This window comes from Drosophila tropicalis, unplaced genomic scaffold (genome assembly GCF_018151085.1).
Source record: "Drosophila tropicalis isolate 14030-0801.00 unplaced genomic scaffold, ASM1815108v1 contig_878, whole genome shotgun sequence".
NCBI classification, from domain to species: domain Eukaryota; kingdom Metazoa; phylum Arthropoda; class Insecta; order Diptera; family Drosophilidae; genus Drosophila; species Drosophila tropicalis.
Genome location: NW_027173374.1, coordinates 8,109,184 through 8,125,407, shown reverse-complemented (window position 1 = coordinate 8,125,407; position 16,224 = coordinate 8,109,184). Strand labels below are relative to the sequence as shown.

General features: G+C 39.2%; 1 protein-coding gene across 2 annotated transcripts; it reads left to right on the top strand.

Moving 5' to 3' along the window:
- Positions 1 to 16: 16 nt before the first annotated feature.
- On the top strand, positions 17 to 16,007 carry larp (La related protein). Of its 2 annotated transcripts, none has more exons than XM_068300748.1 (7): positions 17 to 359; positions 1,318 to 2,223; positions 8,958 to 9,294; positions 9,516 to 9,583; positions 9,647 to 10,728; positions 10,813 to 13,031; positions 13,102 to 16,007. In XM_068300748.1, the coding sequence occupies exons 2-7, from the start codon at positions 1,438 to 1,440 to the stop codon at positions 13,809 to 13,811; spliced, it is 5,202 nt and encodes a 1,733-aa protein (XP_068156849.1). In that variant the 5' UTR covers positions 17 to 359; positions 1,318 to 1,437; the 3' UTR covers positions 13,812 to 16,007. The 2 variants fall into 2 exon arrangements, with proteins under 2 accessions (XP_068156849.1, XP_068156848.1); XM_068300747.1 differs by having other exon boundaries at positions 17 to 489.
- Positions 16,008 to 16,224: the final 217 nt, after the last annotated feature.

Here is a 16,224-nt window from a genome sequence, read left to right as displayed (position 1 = left end):
GGCTCTTTTCCTTCTTTTCGACCGCGGCGTAAAACCACATGTCTGGCTAACCATTATATTTTCGTTTTCGGGCGATATAATGCTGCAGAGTGCTGTGAAAACATAGAAGAAGCCTTCCACCGACTGCACGGCAACAAGGAACAATTGAAATAATATTGCAATTTGTGACCATATCAATTGCATTCGATTCGCGTATAAAAAAAAGAATCGTAACCAAAACGTTCTATCCTACTACCCAAACCAGCAGTGCGCGAGTGAGCGAGAGCGAGAGAGTCAGTGCTAGTGTGGTGTGTGCGGGACGAGTACGCCAGACCGTCAAAAGCAAATACGAAATACAAACCACAACAACAACCGAAGAAGTGCGTAGTGGAAACGTGAATAAGGCAACATAACAAGAAGTGAACGACAAAACATTTTGTGTATCAAATTCTTGTTTTTAGCCTCTTCGTTCGTTCGTTTGTGTTGTCAAATCGACTTTTTAATTTGTTGGTGTGTATTTTGATAATATTTTAAAGTCTGCATGTGTGCGTAAAAGTGTGTGTGTGTGTGAATGTGGGTGGGTGGGGGTCCAGTTTTGACTATTTCTTTTCCTGAAATTTGAAGCTGCAACGATCAGCTGTTATACTTCAGGGTTGCAGCAAATGCATGTGCCTGCCCTAATGTTGCATAATCCTTAACATGACCAAAAACAAATAACCAGTACCAACATTGGCAACAACAGGAATTGATTTCTCTAAACAACAAAAAACATCAGATTCCCTTTTATTAAGTCATTCTTATGGATGTAATGTTTTCCCTAGTGATTCCGTTTAATGTAAAAGCATCATTTGCGAGCCACTTTAAATTTAACAGCATCATTTGCGAGCGCTGTTAACAGCATTGTTGTGTGTTCTTCTGCTAATGTGTGTGTGTGTGAGAATGTGTAATGGGGCGGGGGGAGCAGGGCAGGGCTGGCATTTGGGTCTAACCTCACTTCGTACTGACACTGCTGCTTGTGGAATATTGCTGCATAATATTAAAATAAATTCACTATTACTTTCAAATTTGTTGTGCTTCACTGTTGGCAATTTGTTGATTTGGTGTTATAACTGTTGCCGGTATTAGCGTGAAATTGGCTATGCTTGAATTAAGATCGAATTTTAAGGAAATGGCCAGTTTATAAATTGTTAGTCAAGCCGCAAGGGCAGCAAAACTTGTGTGGGTGTCCTCCTCCTCCCTTGGTAAAGGTCAAAGTGCATGTGTGTAGTTGATGGATGGGAGGCGGGCGCGTGCAATTAATTAATAAATAAAGTAATTAAATCAATTTTTTTATTTCAGAAAAAACCAACTCATAACTCATTAGTTGCGTGCTTCAGGGAGCCGCTTCAGAGAAACAGCAACAATCTGGAGTAGTGCTTAGTGCAGAAGCCTACTCTGGAGTCTAGACTCGTTGACGCCATGTCCAGCAAGGAGGAAACTACCACCACTGCTGGCCCAGCAGCCAGCAGCGGCGCCGCCACCACGTCATATGCCAACGTTGTTCAGAATTTGGACACCAAAAAGCCACGGGTAGCCGACGCTGCCGCAGCTGTAGACAATAAGGAGAATCAACCGAATTTGAAGAGCCTTAAGTCATGGAGTGAGGAAACCGCTGCCGCTGAGGCTGCAGCCGCTGTTGATACCCCAACAATTGTCAATCAAACGCTGGCCGGCGAGAAACGTTCTGCTGCCTCTGGTGGTGACAACACTGCCGAAAACTCCTCTGAACTGGATGATAATAATGATTTCGTTCCGGTAATTTCGCATCATCGACGTGACCGTAAGAAAGCACGCAAAGATAAACCCGCAAATCGTGAGCAACAGCAACCAGGCAGTGGCCCTGGTCAGAAATCTGTGGGTGGTGGAGGGGGCGGCAGACGCTCTGGTCAAGAAGGACGTTCTCGTGCGCCTCGCGGCGGTAGCCCACGCAAATCGACAGGCGGTGCTGCTGCAATTGGTGCTGGTGGCAATGGCGGTGGCGGAGCAGGAGGAGGCAAGTCCTCAAAAAAAGATCGTAAAGCTGATACCTCACCCAGTGCTAGTTTGGAAGCAACTAGCAGCGGTAACGAGGGTAAATCTGCCGATGGTGACACTCAGACTGCTGCTGCAACAGCTCCAGGAGCTGCAGGAGCAACGGCGGGAGCCGCAGGACAACAAACTAAAAGATTTGTAGCAGCTCCACCACCAAAAGTGAATGCTTGGAAGGTGAGTTCACCCCTAACTTTTCACACTTGTTAGATGATGACATTAGTCACGCAGAATGTCAAAGGGTAGGCAAAGGCCTAGACCGATAGGGAACGAATAGTTTCTCGTAATTTAAGGACATCTGTGCCAACCTATTCTTTCTGTTTAAATCATTAAATGTCGTGCGACTTCGGGATTTATATTGTAGCTAGAATAAAATTGCATAATATGAGATCTAAAGAAACATTTTGTCAAAACAAAAGCCAAACACAAAAAAAAAAAAATGCCATCGAACAGTAGGAGGAAAGAAACAGCAGAAACGAACTGTTGATTTTTACTTTTTTCTTTTTTGTTTATTATGCAATCAAACGCCGACAATAACAACAACAGCAGCAACAACATAAACAAATTATATTTGTTGTCGTTTTTATTTATTTCTGTCAGTCTCTCTCTCTCTGTCTGTCTCTGAGTATTTGTATCTATCTAATTCAGCCTTCGTTTTTGGTTCTACAATTGGATTTTCTCGTTCGTCATTTTTCTTTTTTTTTTTTGCTGATGTGAGAGAATTGGTAGAGAAGACTCTGTCAGTTAAAAATAAATGTCAAGGTCAACAGCGAAATCATCACACTACACAGAAAGCTATAGAGTATACAAATTTGACATCACACATAAATACAAAGCTAGTATGATAAACAAAAGCAAAATAAAAAACGGAATAGGGAAAAAAAGCGATACAAAATGAAAGAAAAACACACTGCAGCAAACAAGGTGTGGCTAATTTTCATTTGTCACAGTGCTTACTTTTTTTGTCCTCTTCTTTCAATTGCAAGAAATTCAGAAATTAAATCGGTGTAATATGTAATTATCAATATACTCTTGTTAAATTCGTTGTAGTAAACTGTCTCGAATTGATTTTGTTGAAATCAGCTGTTAAAGCAGCTCATTTATTTTTATAGAATTGTGTTATTAAGCTTAAATTTGAGAAAGAAGTTATCCTAAAGTAAAGTAAAGGCCCTATTTAACTTATATAGGCTATATAAGTTGATATAGAGATTAAAGAACTTAGTAATGTGTTTTGTTCAGTACAGAAAATATATCAAATTCGAGCCATAGTTAAATAAACGTAAAATAGGAGAGCGAAATAGAAATGAAGCTAACTTAATTATCGATGGATATGCAAATGAGGCAATTAGGAAGCTTTTGAAAGAGACTCTTCTTCTTCGTCTCGTGGTTCGAAGCGAACAAGATTCTCTCTTCGGTAAATGTGGCTTCCGTTAGATGCTTCTACCAGGTGTTCGTGTCGACCTACTGCCTAGTGCAATGATCTAACATCACTTTAGTACGAGTTGACGTGTTGCCCCTTCGGAACTGGGCGTCAGCTGCTAATTGTGAAAAATATCTATGGACATATAAACGTGAAACACGTCGGCTGAAATAATTATTAAGACAGGTGTAATCGACGCGTCAAAATACAAATAAAGTAACAGCAGCAGCACGTGTTACAAACTCACCACACTAATGAAATCTTGTGGTGAATAACGAAAGAACTACTGTTGCGAACTGATTAACTGAAAAAATATACAAATAAAAATTTATACAATACTTTACACATACAAACGCAAACAACAAGACATACAAAACCGTAGACGTGGAAGTTATAACTTGATATAGACATATATATATAAGGTCTATTCCTGTTTCATATAAATATTACGTATACGACACCGTCATCGTCACTGTCGCCGCTGCTCGAGAACAAGAATAACAGCAATCATGAAACCGAAAGTAAATATATGTCGTCAACTTGACAATTCAAATGAAAGTAATATTAATACTCTCAATTAAGTCACAACAATACAATTATAAAATAATGTAAACACACTTGATCTTATATCTCTATGAACTCTCTGTTTATGTTGATCTTAATTCGAAATAGCAAAATTTTATGCGATCGATAGTCTTTGAATTATTACATGCCATGTGTCGTTTACCTTGAGCCTTGTTTGTGTTATGGTTGGTGATAGGTTTTTAGTCGTAAACAAAGTAGAATCTAGCGCCAATGTTGACCACACATAGATAATACTATATATTTCGTACGACTAATCGCATATTTACGTTCTATTTTTGTACCCGGCGAGCATCAACCTATACTATTATTTATTTTAATTTTCATTTAGTAATTTTTTTTGCCATTTGTTTTGTCTATTGTTCAATTGTTGTTTGTTGTAGCAATATGACGACTCGATTATCATATTTCTGTTGAGACGAGTTCTCTTGCTACAGGTTGATGCCCACCAAACCGCATTGCTTATTAAGGGCAGACTGTATATGTATTAAACCAAATTGAAATGTAATATGGAGCCCCTCGACTAAATGACTCCCGTCTGTCTTTGTGTGGGTACGAAAATGCGACTTGTGGGTTTTGCTTTTGTTGTTAATGTTTATTTGTATTTAGTTGGAAAATTTTCCATTTGCCTACACATATTCCGTTGTTATTTGCTTGTTCGTTGCCTTTTGTGTATGTTCTTTCTTTCCATTTGCTTTCTTCGACGAGTGATATGAGACTTTAAAATTTGCATCCTGCTTTTCTTGTCTACCTTTGTTGTGATTACGTTCACAAATTATCAATAAATTCAAAGTAATTTTTCTCTTAATATTTTTAAAATTAGTAAATCCATAAAACGTATAAAACAATTATTTGATTTGAATTGCAAGTATTATGACAAAATGACCCCAAGATCGCAACTTGGAGATCATTCTTACCCCCCGCATAGAAATAAATAGAAATTTTTAAATATAAGGCGATTAGAAATCATGCAGTGTGCCAATGTTTACCAATTCCAGCGTGTAATGTTTACCGATATCGGTCAATAGATAAACACTTAAAGGTGTGATCGATACCAACATCAAAGACCTGTCATTGAATGCTTTGTTTATATAGATTGAGTGCCCTTTTATTATCAGTTTACTGTGACTAATAAACAATACTATCAATAAAATATGATTATTGTTTTTCAAAAACATAATTATGCAAGAATCATAGAGGCTTTTAATTTACTGATAGTTCTAATCAGCTTATACAACTATCGAACGGTCGTAAATATATATATGCATTCTGGATTAGTATGAAAAATAGTCGCATTTACCTTATGCAAGCACTTCTGAAACAGAAATTCTCTATATAAATTAAATTCTCCCAAAAGATATATATTAATCTAAAATGATTATAAAAAAATTGCTAAAAATATCAACAGATTAATAGTCGATTTCATTAAGAAATAAAAGATCTGTTTTGTTAAATTAAAAATATAACAGATCCTTTTTGTTTATTAATTTATGTTACCCAAAAGAAATTGTAAAAAATAACGAAAGTTACTCCTTCCGGAAGATTTCTTTGTTTTCAACAAAAAAAAGACATTTGGTCGATCAAAAGAAATGACCAACCAACAAAATATATATGTACATACATATATTATGTATAATTACATTAACCAAATGTATCTTTTAAACTTTCTTTGCACTCTTTCTCTTTTGGTAAATATATAATATTCTGCGTTTAAATTGAATGGACTTTTACTACGTAGAGTATATTGATGACTTAATCACCAGCCTAAATTAAATTCTATCAGGTTTTTTTGCACCTATCTATGAATGTGTTCAATTATTTTAGAATGTTTTCGCCTTGAAAATTCTATCATATACATAGTATACCCTATAAAGATCCATATATTTGTACAAATGGCGCTTGTTGTGATAAGGGTTACGCCCCTAATTCCCAGCTACGCATTAAGTAAAAAATTGCTGCATAACGAAAACAACATTTGACCCCCCCGCGATGACTCCACCACCACTTCAAATTGATGGAGTTCGTCGCTCTATACACACACACACACACACACGAACACTTCTCCTTTCCTCTTTCTTCACTTTGGCTAATAAAATATAAAGGCTATAAATAGAAAAAAAAAAGGGAAAAGAGTAAAATAAATAAAATACTCATAAACTTGTTTGCATTCAAGTGGTGACCTTTTTTTTCTGCTGCCTTTACATATCGGGTATAGCAAGTTTATTATACTGTTTGACAGATCTAATGATCCACGACTAAAGAGATCAAATATCTCTCGAGATTCCAAATCGTACTCAAACTGTTGGGTATGTATGGAAATAATGAAGTCATTTGCAAAATGGTAAAGATCGGATGAATCTAGAGATATACATAGTTGTAATCATTTAATAGGATAGTGTATGGAAAATTTAGTTTAGTTTGTGATTTCTTTTCTTTCTACTGATAAGTGTTCGGGTTGCTCTCTCTCTTTGTCTCTCTCTAACTCTCTCTCTCTCAATGCACCTTTTTCATTTTGCATCTCTATCTTTTACGAAACCCGCTCGACCGGCCACTCCTCGTAGTTATTGTTGTTGTCTCCTGGCTCATATTTAGTTGTTATTATCGTTTACATAACGACTTTACGCGGCCGGCATTCTATTTCAATTTGCTAAAACGTAGAAGCACTTCTAACTTAATACCCCTCGGCCTCAAATGGCCCCCATCTCGTCCCCATGCCATGTTTGGGAGAATGTGGGTCTTTTAGCACGTTTTATTGCTTGAAATAGCATTTTTTTTTTGCATTCAACCGGCCTCAGTAGTCTTTGGACAATCGTGCAATACGGTCTTGTTAGAATCAATCATCATATTAGTCTATATAAAGTCTATATTAACAAATGTGTGCTGTTTTTTTTACATTCAATATGACCTTGAATTAATACAATATATGTACATGCATATGTACCTCTAATCTCTGTTTTAAACTTTTATGACACACTCAATTGTTAATTTGGAAATAATTTTAAAATCAAAGACGTAAGTACTCAGTCTTGATTTTCAGTGGACTCGAAATGTCAAGCTAGATAAGAAAGCAACTTTGATGCCATTAAGTCAAACAAAATATTTAAACAAATTGCAAATTGGCATTGAAATTATCGAGCTTAACGAATTTAAGTCTGTTTGGAGGACATCGATTCACAATGAGGAAACAGCAAAAAACAAAACAATATTTAGCATACGACTAGAGAACCTTTTGTTAAGTATATTTTCTTACGTTTACGTGATCTGCCGCATGGAAGCTCTAAGAAGCTGTAGGAACCAACATTTTGATCATTAAATCTCTCTAAGACTTTGAAGCATACACTTGAATACACTTTATTTGATTAAGGAGCTAAAAGTTTATGGTTTCTTCAATAAGATTGAGGTATTACTACTACGGAGTTATTAATAGTAATTAATTGTGTTCACTTTGAGGAAATTTTAAACTAACATTATCTCAAAGTCATGAAACCCTTTATCAGAGTAGAGAAATATCTTTGTGTATGTGTACACATTCTTTGTCAAGTTGTAAAGTATTTCCAAGATCCACTTTAATCCAAAGATAGCTGTATCCATCTCTCTTTCTTTCTCTGATGCTGTTGCTGTTTGTCACACTCTCTTTCTCTCCCCCCCCTGCTTTTACTCTTGGAGTTTTTCCACCACTTTTACATGGCTTGGCTTCGTTTTTGGGCCTACGTGCCGAAAATCACATGTTGTTTGTTTTGCTGTTTTTCCTACCGTATTACACGTCGCCGCATGGTGGAAATGAGAGAGCACTATATAAACAATATGAAATAAATGGATACTGATGCTAATTTAACTATTAAATATTTACCATTGATTTACTAGTGTCAATTTAAATAGAATTTAAAATGATTAAGTGGGGCATTTGTTTAAATGTTTTTTTCGGAATTTACGCATAAAAACTAAGAAAATGCTTATAAAAACAAAATATAAAGAAAATGAAATCGTACGATAAACAATACGCACGTCCTCACTCACACATTCACACACACGCCCTCTTGTAGAGTAAAACCTGTATCTATTCGATACAGGGTGCCCTGCGCGCCGGCTATTTGTTCTCTCTCTCTCTCTCTCTCTCTCTCGCATCGAATAACCGGCGCAATGGCAATTGTTGTTTTTCTTTTTATTTTTGTTTTGAATCACATTTACTTTGTTTTGTTTTTTGTGTGTAAGTGAGTGTGTGTGTGTGTGTATCTTGCCGTTTTTGCTCACGTAGTCAACGCGTGCACAGGCAGGCAATGGCAGCAGCAGCGTCGACCAAATGGAGGCACCCGAGTCGTCCAAGCTATAGTCATCATTGGCTTTGTTTTGCTCGTCGTGCACAGAACTCATCGAGCAGTTTAAGAGAACGGACGCAATCGTTCCCCCCGATACTTACAAAAACCAAAAAATAAGAATACTTGATTATTGAAAGACATTTGTTTAAACAAGATTGTGTTAAATATAGTAAAAGTGAAACAAACAACGTTTTTATTTTGCGATAAGATACGGCGCAATACCGCAACTTAGTTAGCCAAAAATTGGCATATAAACTTAGGTAATTTTCCACGGTGACCCCGACAATTATCTGTCAAGTGCTTATACTATATATTTTGTATATTATCCAAAAAAAAAAAGGAACAATGTGAATCTGAAACTGGGTTAGGGACACTCCCATACAAAATATGTGTACATGTATTCATCATCCAAAAGTTTTGTAGGAGCAATATTGTGAGCAAACTGCGCGTAGACTAGCCGCAACCGCCACGTGATTGGGTGGAGTTGAGAGTTGTTTTTAACGAAGTTGAATTGATTTTCCCCCTTGAAAAGAGGAGCAACGCTGTGGAAAATTTTTCTGAACCCCCATACAATTTTGTGCTTGGTCTTGCAGATATCAGCAACAGCAACTAAACAGACGGGAGGCAGTCCAAAGACAGGAACCTCACCATTGGATAAACGTGTTTTGCAGCCAAAACCACAGCAGCAGCAGCAGCAATCCAAGCAACAGACTATCATCAGTGGCAACAATAATAATAATAATAATCAAGGAGCACAGCAGCAACAAAGCAGCAACAAAAAGACACAAAGAGAGGGAGCTGCAGCAGCAACAACACCCACACAGACGGCAGTAGCAGCAGCAACAACAACAACAACGACAACCACATTGACAACAGCACCACCCGCAACAATAAAGAAATCTGAAACATCAGCAGCAACAACAACAACTGGTGAGGACGCCTTTTTGTAAAGTTTTTTTTTTAATTTCATAGAGAACCGTTGTAGAATCGAGTGTTCACTGTAGGTGCACGCTCTTCTCTCTACGCTGATTCACAGTCTCTCTCAGCGCAATTGCGTCTCATTCGAGCTGTGCTGCTGCGGCCTAATTCTTTATTTTAAAAAAATAAAACACGTTGTTTTATTTTTCTGTTCTCTTCAATTTTTTTTTTAGTTGATGCCAGCAAAGCAGATGCTTTTGCCAGATCTGTTGTAAAGGACAAAAAGAAGGTCAATCAGAAGGTAAGTTGTCTCCCCTCCTTCTTTGATCTCCACCTCCATAAATCCTTGTCTGTAATTCTTTAGGCCAGCGATTTTAGCAACGTTGGTGATTGGCCAACACTTATTGGAGGAGTTTCTGGAAGTGGCAAAGCCCCCAGCAACGAACCCAAACGCAACGCAGCAGTTAAGAAACAGACAGCCAAAGTAGCCGCAACAGCAAACGTAGCCAACCAGCCCTCAGCCATTGTTACTCCAAGTCAAATTGCCACAGAGTCTAAGGTCACTACCACAACCACCGCCACTAGCAGCAGCCAAAGCCAAGCAACAGCTGCCACAGTAGCAACATCATCCACTGCAGCAGCAGCAACTACTGCGACAGAAGCAACCAGCACAAGCACCAGACAAGATGTCGCCAAAGTTCAACGAGAAGCTATCATCGAACCAAGCACTGGCAGCAACACAATTGCACCAGTTGCTGGCTCCATTGCCGGCCCTGCCATCAATAAGAAGATACCCAAGCACAAGTGGCGTCCGCTGCAAATCGATCTGGCAAAATCTAGCCGTCCCAAGCCAATTGGCGGTCGGCCAAATCGACGTTTCAGCGACGATCCAGCCGAACAACGGCGTCCGCCGCGTGCCTATCACGAGCGTGGAGCGCCTACAGCAGCACGCGGTGGCGAGTCAGCAGCAGTATCTTCAACTGCAGCAGCAGCATCAACCTCAACGGAGTCAACACGCCCACACGGTGGGGGTGGTCGGCATTCGTACGTCACACGCACGTCTGCTCCATCCGAGCGCGTGGATTCCTGGCGTAGCAGCGGCAGCGCCGTCGCCAACGATGAGCAGCGCTCGGGCCCAGGGTCAACAGGTGGTGCCGGGGCAGCTGCCAGCGGAAGGGCACCGCGTCGCTTCCGCACGCCATACAGGGGCGGTCGGCAAGGCCGGGGTGGATTCTCAAGACAGGGACCAGGTCGTCCGACTAATCGCATACCACGCCATTTGCTAGCTTCTGCCGATTATGCAAACTTTTTGCCAGCGGATGCAGCTGGCGCAGATTCATCGCAATCCTCCTATGTCCTTATGGGCACTCACTACTTTGGTAATGTGCCGGCTGCCTACATTGAAATGGACGCCAACAGTGTCAAAGAGGCCATTAAGAAACAAGTGTAAGTGCACCTGCTTCAATAGTTTAGTTTTCTATCAAACTAACACGTCTCTTCTTCCCCTCCTTTCCATTTTGTTATCCACAGTGAATATTATTTCAGCGCCGAAAATCTTACCGGCGATTTCTTTTTGCGCCGCAAAATGGATCCAGAAGGCTTTATACCGGTCACTTTAATAGCCTCGTTCCATCGCGTCCTAGCCTTGACCACAGATGTTGCTTTGATTGTCAGTGCCATTAAAGACTCGGACAAATTGGAGCTATTTGAGGGTTACAAGGTACGGACCAAAACTACTCCAACCATTTGGCCCATAAGTGATGTGCCCGATTTGAAAGAGCAATCGCTGCCAACGGGTGGAGACCAGGCTTCAACCAAGCAGCAACTCGACTCTGAACCTGGATCAAAAGAGTCGGTTGAACCGGTGGCGGTTGAACCAGTGGAAGAGGTGGTGACACCAGCCATACTGACATCAGTGATGGCAACACAGCCATTGACTAGCATACCGCCACCACCAGTGCCGCGAAATTCGCAGAATCTTGTGCCCAAGATGCTGCAGGAGAAGCAACAGCGGACAACAATTGCCTCACTTAATTCGGTGAACGCTATCAGCGCCCTCACGCAACATGTTGAAGGTGGGGCTGCTGAGCTGGCCGGACATTTGAGTGGACTGGCCGAGAGTGTGAAGCCGCAGTCATCGTCGACGCCGGACAAGAGGGGTGGAGCATCATCTAAGGCTGGTTCGGGGGCAGTTGCTTTGGTGGCGGAGCCGGAGGGCATGTGGAAAGAGGTAAAGAGACGCTCGAAAACAAATGCTTTAAAAGAAAATGCTACTAAATCTACCAACAACAACACGTCCACGTCAACACAACAACAACAACAACCGCTTTCACAAACGCTCAACAACAACAACAATAATAATAATAACAATAACAAAAATGTCAAAATTGTCAAATCCACCGCAAAAACCACCTCGTCCTCGTCCTCCTCGTCTACATCCAACGCCACATCCTCCAAAGCCACCTCATCCACGTTATCCACTGCTGTGTCCGTCGCCACTTCCACTACATCCACCAACAATGCTTCCTCCACAACAACCACAAACACCGCTGTCACCAACACCACTACCAACACCACCATCAACAACAACAACAACAAAAAACCATCTGCCAACGCTGCTTACTCCACCAACTCCAAATCCTCCTCCTCCAAAACAGCTGCTGCGCCATCCGCTCAGTGCCATGCCGAAAAGGAAGAACTAGATTTTCAATTTGACGAGGAACTGATGGATCCCATACCTGCCACTGGACGCATTAATAACTTCACCGAAAATTTCTCCGACGACGACGAATCCGATTATGAGTTTGCCGATCGTGATATAAACAAGCTGCTAATTGTCGCCCAGGTGGGACGTGCACCCAAGCACGAAGGTTACGATCGCACTGCCGATTTCACTTCACGCACGAAAATCACCCAGGATCTGGAGAATATTATCAACGATGGTCTTGCTAACTATGAGGAGGATCTATGGACTACACCGGCCGATTATCGCACTGTAAATGTCATCTCGCAAGCTGATTTCGAGAAGCTGGCCGGCAGTCGTGGCCGATTGGGTCCACAGCAACAACAACCTCCTCCGCCGCCGCCTGCTTATGTGGATCAATATCACGATCTAGATGAAACTCTTGTGGGTGACACTACGCTTAATTCCACGCTTAACTCCACACTAAAATCACGACGTGCTCGCTTTTATGCCGCACCCAATTCGCACTCCATTGATCCACGTACCCCGAGAAAACGCAAATTACGCCACACGGCCAATCCTCCGGTGGAAGCTCACGTCGGCTGGCTGCTTGACACCGTTGAGCATCGGCCACGCACCACATCGATGGGTTCGTCGGCGGGCACTTCACCAACCACCTCTTCATACGGATCTTTTGGATCATCGGTACCGCAGTCATTGCCCGTATTCCAACATCCATCGCATGCACTGCTCAAGGAGAACAACTTCACCCAGCAGGCTTATCACAAATATCATTCACGTTGCCTAAAAGAGCGACGTCGCCTGGGCTATGGCCAGTCGCAGGAGATGAACACTCTATATCGGTTTTGGTCATTCTTCCTGCGCGAAAACTTTAACAAGAGCATGTATAATGAATTCCGTACCCTGGCCCTAGAGGATGCCGGCAATGGCTTCCGTTATGGGCTCGAGTGCCTTTTCCGTTTCTTCTCATATGGTTTGGAGAAGAAGTTTAGACCGAATATCTATCAGGATTTCCAGGACGAAACCATATCCGACTATGAAACAGGTAAGCAAGCAATTGATTGTTGCGATAATCTTCTTTTATACTCTAAACAATTCATTCTTTTTTCGATTAGGACAACTTTACGGTCTCGAGAAGTTCTGGGCCTTCCTAAAGTACTACAAAAATAGAGAGAAATTGGAAGTGCAGCCGAAATTAGCCGAATATTTACAGAGTTTCAAGACTATTGAAGATTTTCGTGTTGTGGAACCCGAGATCAATGAGATGCTTCAGGGTGTGGGTAGTCTCAATCCTGGGCGTCAGCTCAATCGTCATCGTAGTGTATCGGAGAGTGATGGCACAGCTGTAGCCACAGCTGGTGGTCGACGTCTCAATACAACTATTACCAATCGCAGTGACTATGTGGGACGTCTGCTACAGCAGCAGCAACAACATCAACAGCAGCAGCAACACCATCAACAGCAAGGCTATGGCGGCTACAATCAGCAGCAACAAAATCGCAGACGCACCGGCTCCTTCGGTAGCAGCACTGTGCGCATACGCAGTGGTTCGTTGGGTAACAAGCCACAGATTGCGAATCGTAATCATCGTGATCGAGATCAGGGATCTCAGCATGAACTACGTCGTGGTGGTAGCAATTCGGGTCTGGGTCCTAAACGTCAGCAGCAGCAGCAACAGCAACAACAAAAATCCAAGCCACAGTCAACAGTAACAGTTCCAGCAGCAGCAGGCACACAATCGAATGTAGTGCGAGCCTCCACCTCGGCGGCAGCAGCAACAGCAGCAACGGCGACCTCATCGTCCTCGTCATCGTCGCAGAAATAACTCGACATACACATATATACATAAATTTTTCGATTAGTTGTTAAGTTCATTTAGGACTTAGTTGGAAGCAAACATTTTGTTTCAATATTTGCTTCCTTCTCTCTCTTTTGTTTATTTTTCTTATTATTTGGTAGTATTCGAGTCAAGCGTAAAATGGGAAAAGTTGTCGTTAGAGTTTAGCATAAATTAAGTTTAAAGGAAAAACATTTGAAATTTGTTTATTGCAATTTGCTTAGTAGTTGGTTTAGTAGTTATGATACATTATTTTTCTGTTTGTTTCTCACATCTAATTAAAAAAAAAAAAAAACAAAAAGAAAACGAAACACGGTTGCTTATATGAAATGCTCAATGTTATTAGCACACACACACATATACAAGAACCTAATATCAACCAAATTCACCTACATACATCAGTAGGTACTAGCAGGTCCTGTTCGCTTTCTATGTACCAGTGCCAGCCAGCTAGATTATTATTATTATTCTTATTTACTTTTTTTTTGTTCAATTATATCATATTTCCTACTACTACTACTACTGAAAGCAGCTTCAATTGTATTGTAGCGTATGATGATAATAATTAATGTTTATTCACAACATTAACTTAATCTATCTGAAATGGAAATTATATAAATGGCAACAAGACTCCCAATGATCTTTATTTAACGTGCATACGTTTCATTTGCTTATTGTAAATCAAATTGTTCTACTATTTTGTGCGCAAAAAACTTAGTTTAGTTTAAAGCAACAACGTTGCGTCACTGCGGTTCATTAATTCATTCGTTTTGATGGCCAAACCGTAGATGTAGCATAATCGTTAAGAGACACACCGACATACTAGTAATCCGTAATCTTGAGGCAAACGATAGTAAACCTCATATGCACTTTATCCTCACGCCTCCAGACATTGATTCGAAACTCTGTAACCCCGCCAAGCATTTAGAAAGAAAAACCGCCTTGTTTTATTTTACATTTTTTTTCTGTTGAATTTAGATTTTGCACTTGTTATTTTAATTCGAAAAAAAAACATTTCAAAACAAAACAAAAAAAAAAAAAACTAAAAAGTCAAGCAAAAAAATGTCAAGTCCAAAAAAAGTTTAAAACTTATAAAAAAAATGAAAGCGAATTAAGCAAACGAAAAAAAAAAAACAATACAAAATCAATACGAAATGTGTTTTGCATAGTTAATAAAATAATATACATATATTAAAATAATGAAAAACAAAAGAGAATATGTGAGAAATCAAACTTAAGCTTAATACTGATAATTAATAACTTTATATATACATACATACATATATCTATATCGATATCCTATATCTACATATAGAAAGCGTATGATTGATCCTAAAACGTAATCACAATATGAAAATCGAAATGAAATTTTTTTATTTGATGCCCCTGCAGGTAGCCAATACTGTCGATCAGTTGAAATTCCTCAAGCAACCTCAACCACCCACCATCCCAGCGTTAACCAATCCATCAGTTTACTTGGTTCTCCTTTCCAATCCCTCATCTTAAAATAAGCAATCGAAAAGTGCAAAGTAATGAAAAGAAAGAGTTTAAGAAGGATTAAATTAAAATTGTTTTTTTTCACATTAGATATCTGTAAATATTCTTTCCTGATTTTAAATTGTCGCCTTATTATAATCACATACACAATAACAACACATACGCAAACACAACACACCACAAAACTCACAAATTGCCGCATGCTTCTGAGCTTACCATAAAATATAAAGATTGACCATTATAACACACATATATCACACACACACACAAACATATTAATATATACAAATGTGTAATAGAGATTTGCAACTTAAATTTGTAATTGGGTATTATTAAACTTTCTATTTGGACACACATTCAAGTGTTTGTCCTCTTGAATTCTTCATATATGTTTTCTCTTTTCCATTATTATTTCGATTCTAAATTAAAAACACACATAAATATATATGACTAAATATATATATATATATAATTACTTGATTATTGACCTTCTATGTGCTCTTTAAGTTTTTAATTTTTATACAAAATATAATTGAAGTTTAACTATAATATAATACCTTTAAATTGAAATGAACGTGAAACAAGTATAAGGGAGAAATACATCTCTTAAACAGAAACTAAATTTGTAAGCTACTTAATGAAAATGAAAACTGAGAAAATAAAAGAATGAGAGATAATTGTGAAAAACGTGATAGTTTAAACCATAAAGAGTAATATTTACTACTATTATTATATTAATAATTGATTATAATGATGCATATAAAAAAAAAACAATACAAACAAAAAAAAAAAATACAAAAACCCAATACAAAACGAAAAAAAAAAAAAAAAATTTCTAAACTAACGTAACAAAAAAAAAAAAAAATTAAAATTTTTTTTAAAAAATTACCAACACAAAAAAATG

What these genes read in the sequence shown, in the direction of transcription:
- larp (XM_068300748.1), top strand. Translation starts at nt 1,438, where the DNA reads ATGTCCAGCAAGGAGGAAACTACCACCACTGCTGGCCCAGCAGCCAGC. An exon ending in AGCAGCAACAACAACAACTG is followed by an intron (nt 9,295 to 9,515) that starts GTGAGGACGCCT and finishes TTTTTTTTTTAG; the next exon opens with TTGATGCCAGCAAAGCAGAT. An exon ending in CATATCCGACTATGAAACAG is followed by an intron (nt 13,032 to 13,101) that starts GTAAGCAAGCAA and finishes TTTTTCGATTAG; the next exon opens with GACAACTTTACGGTCTCGAG.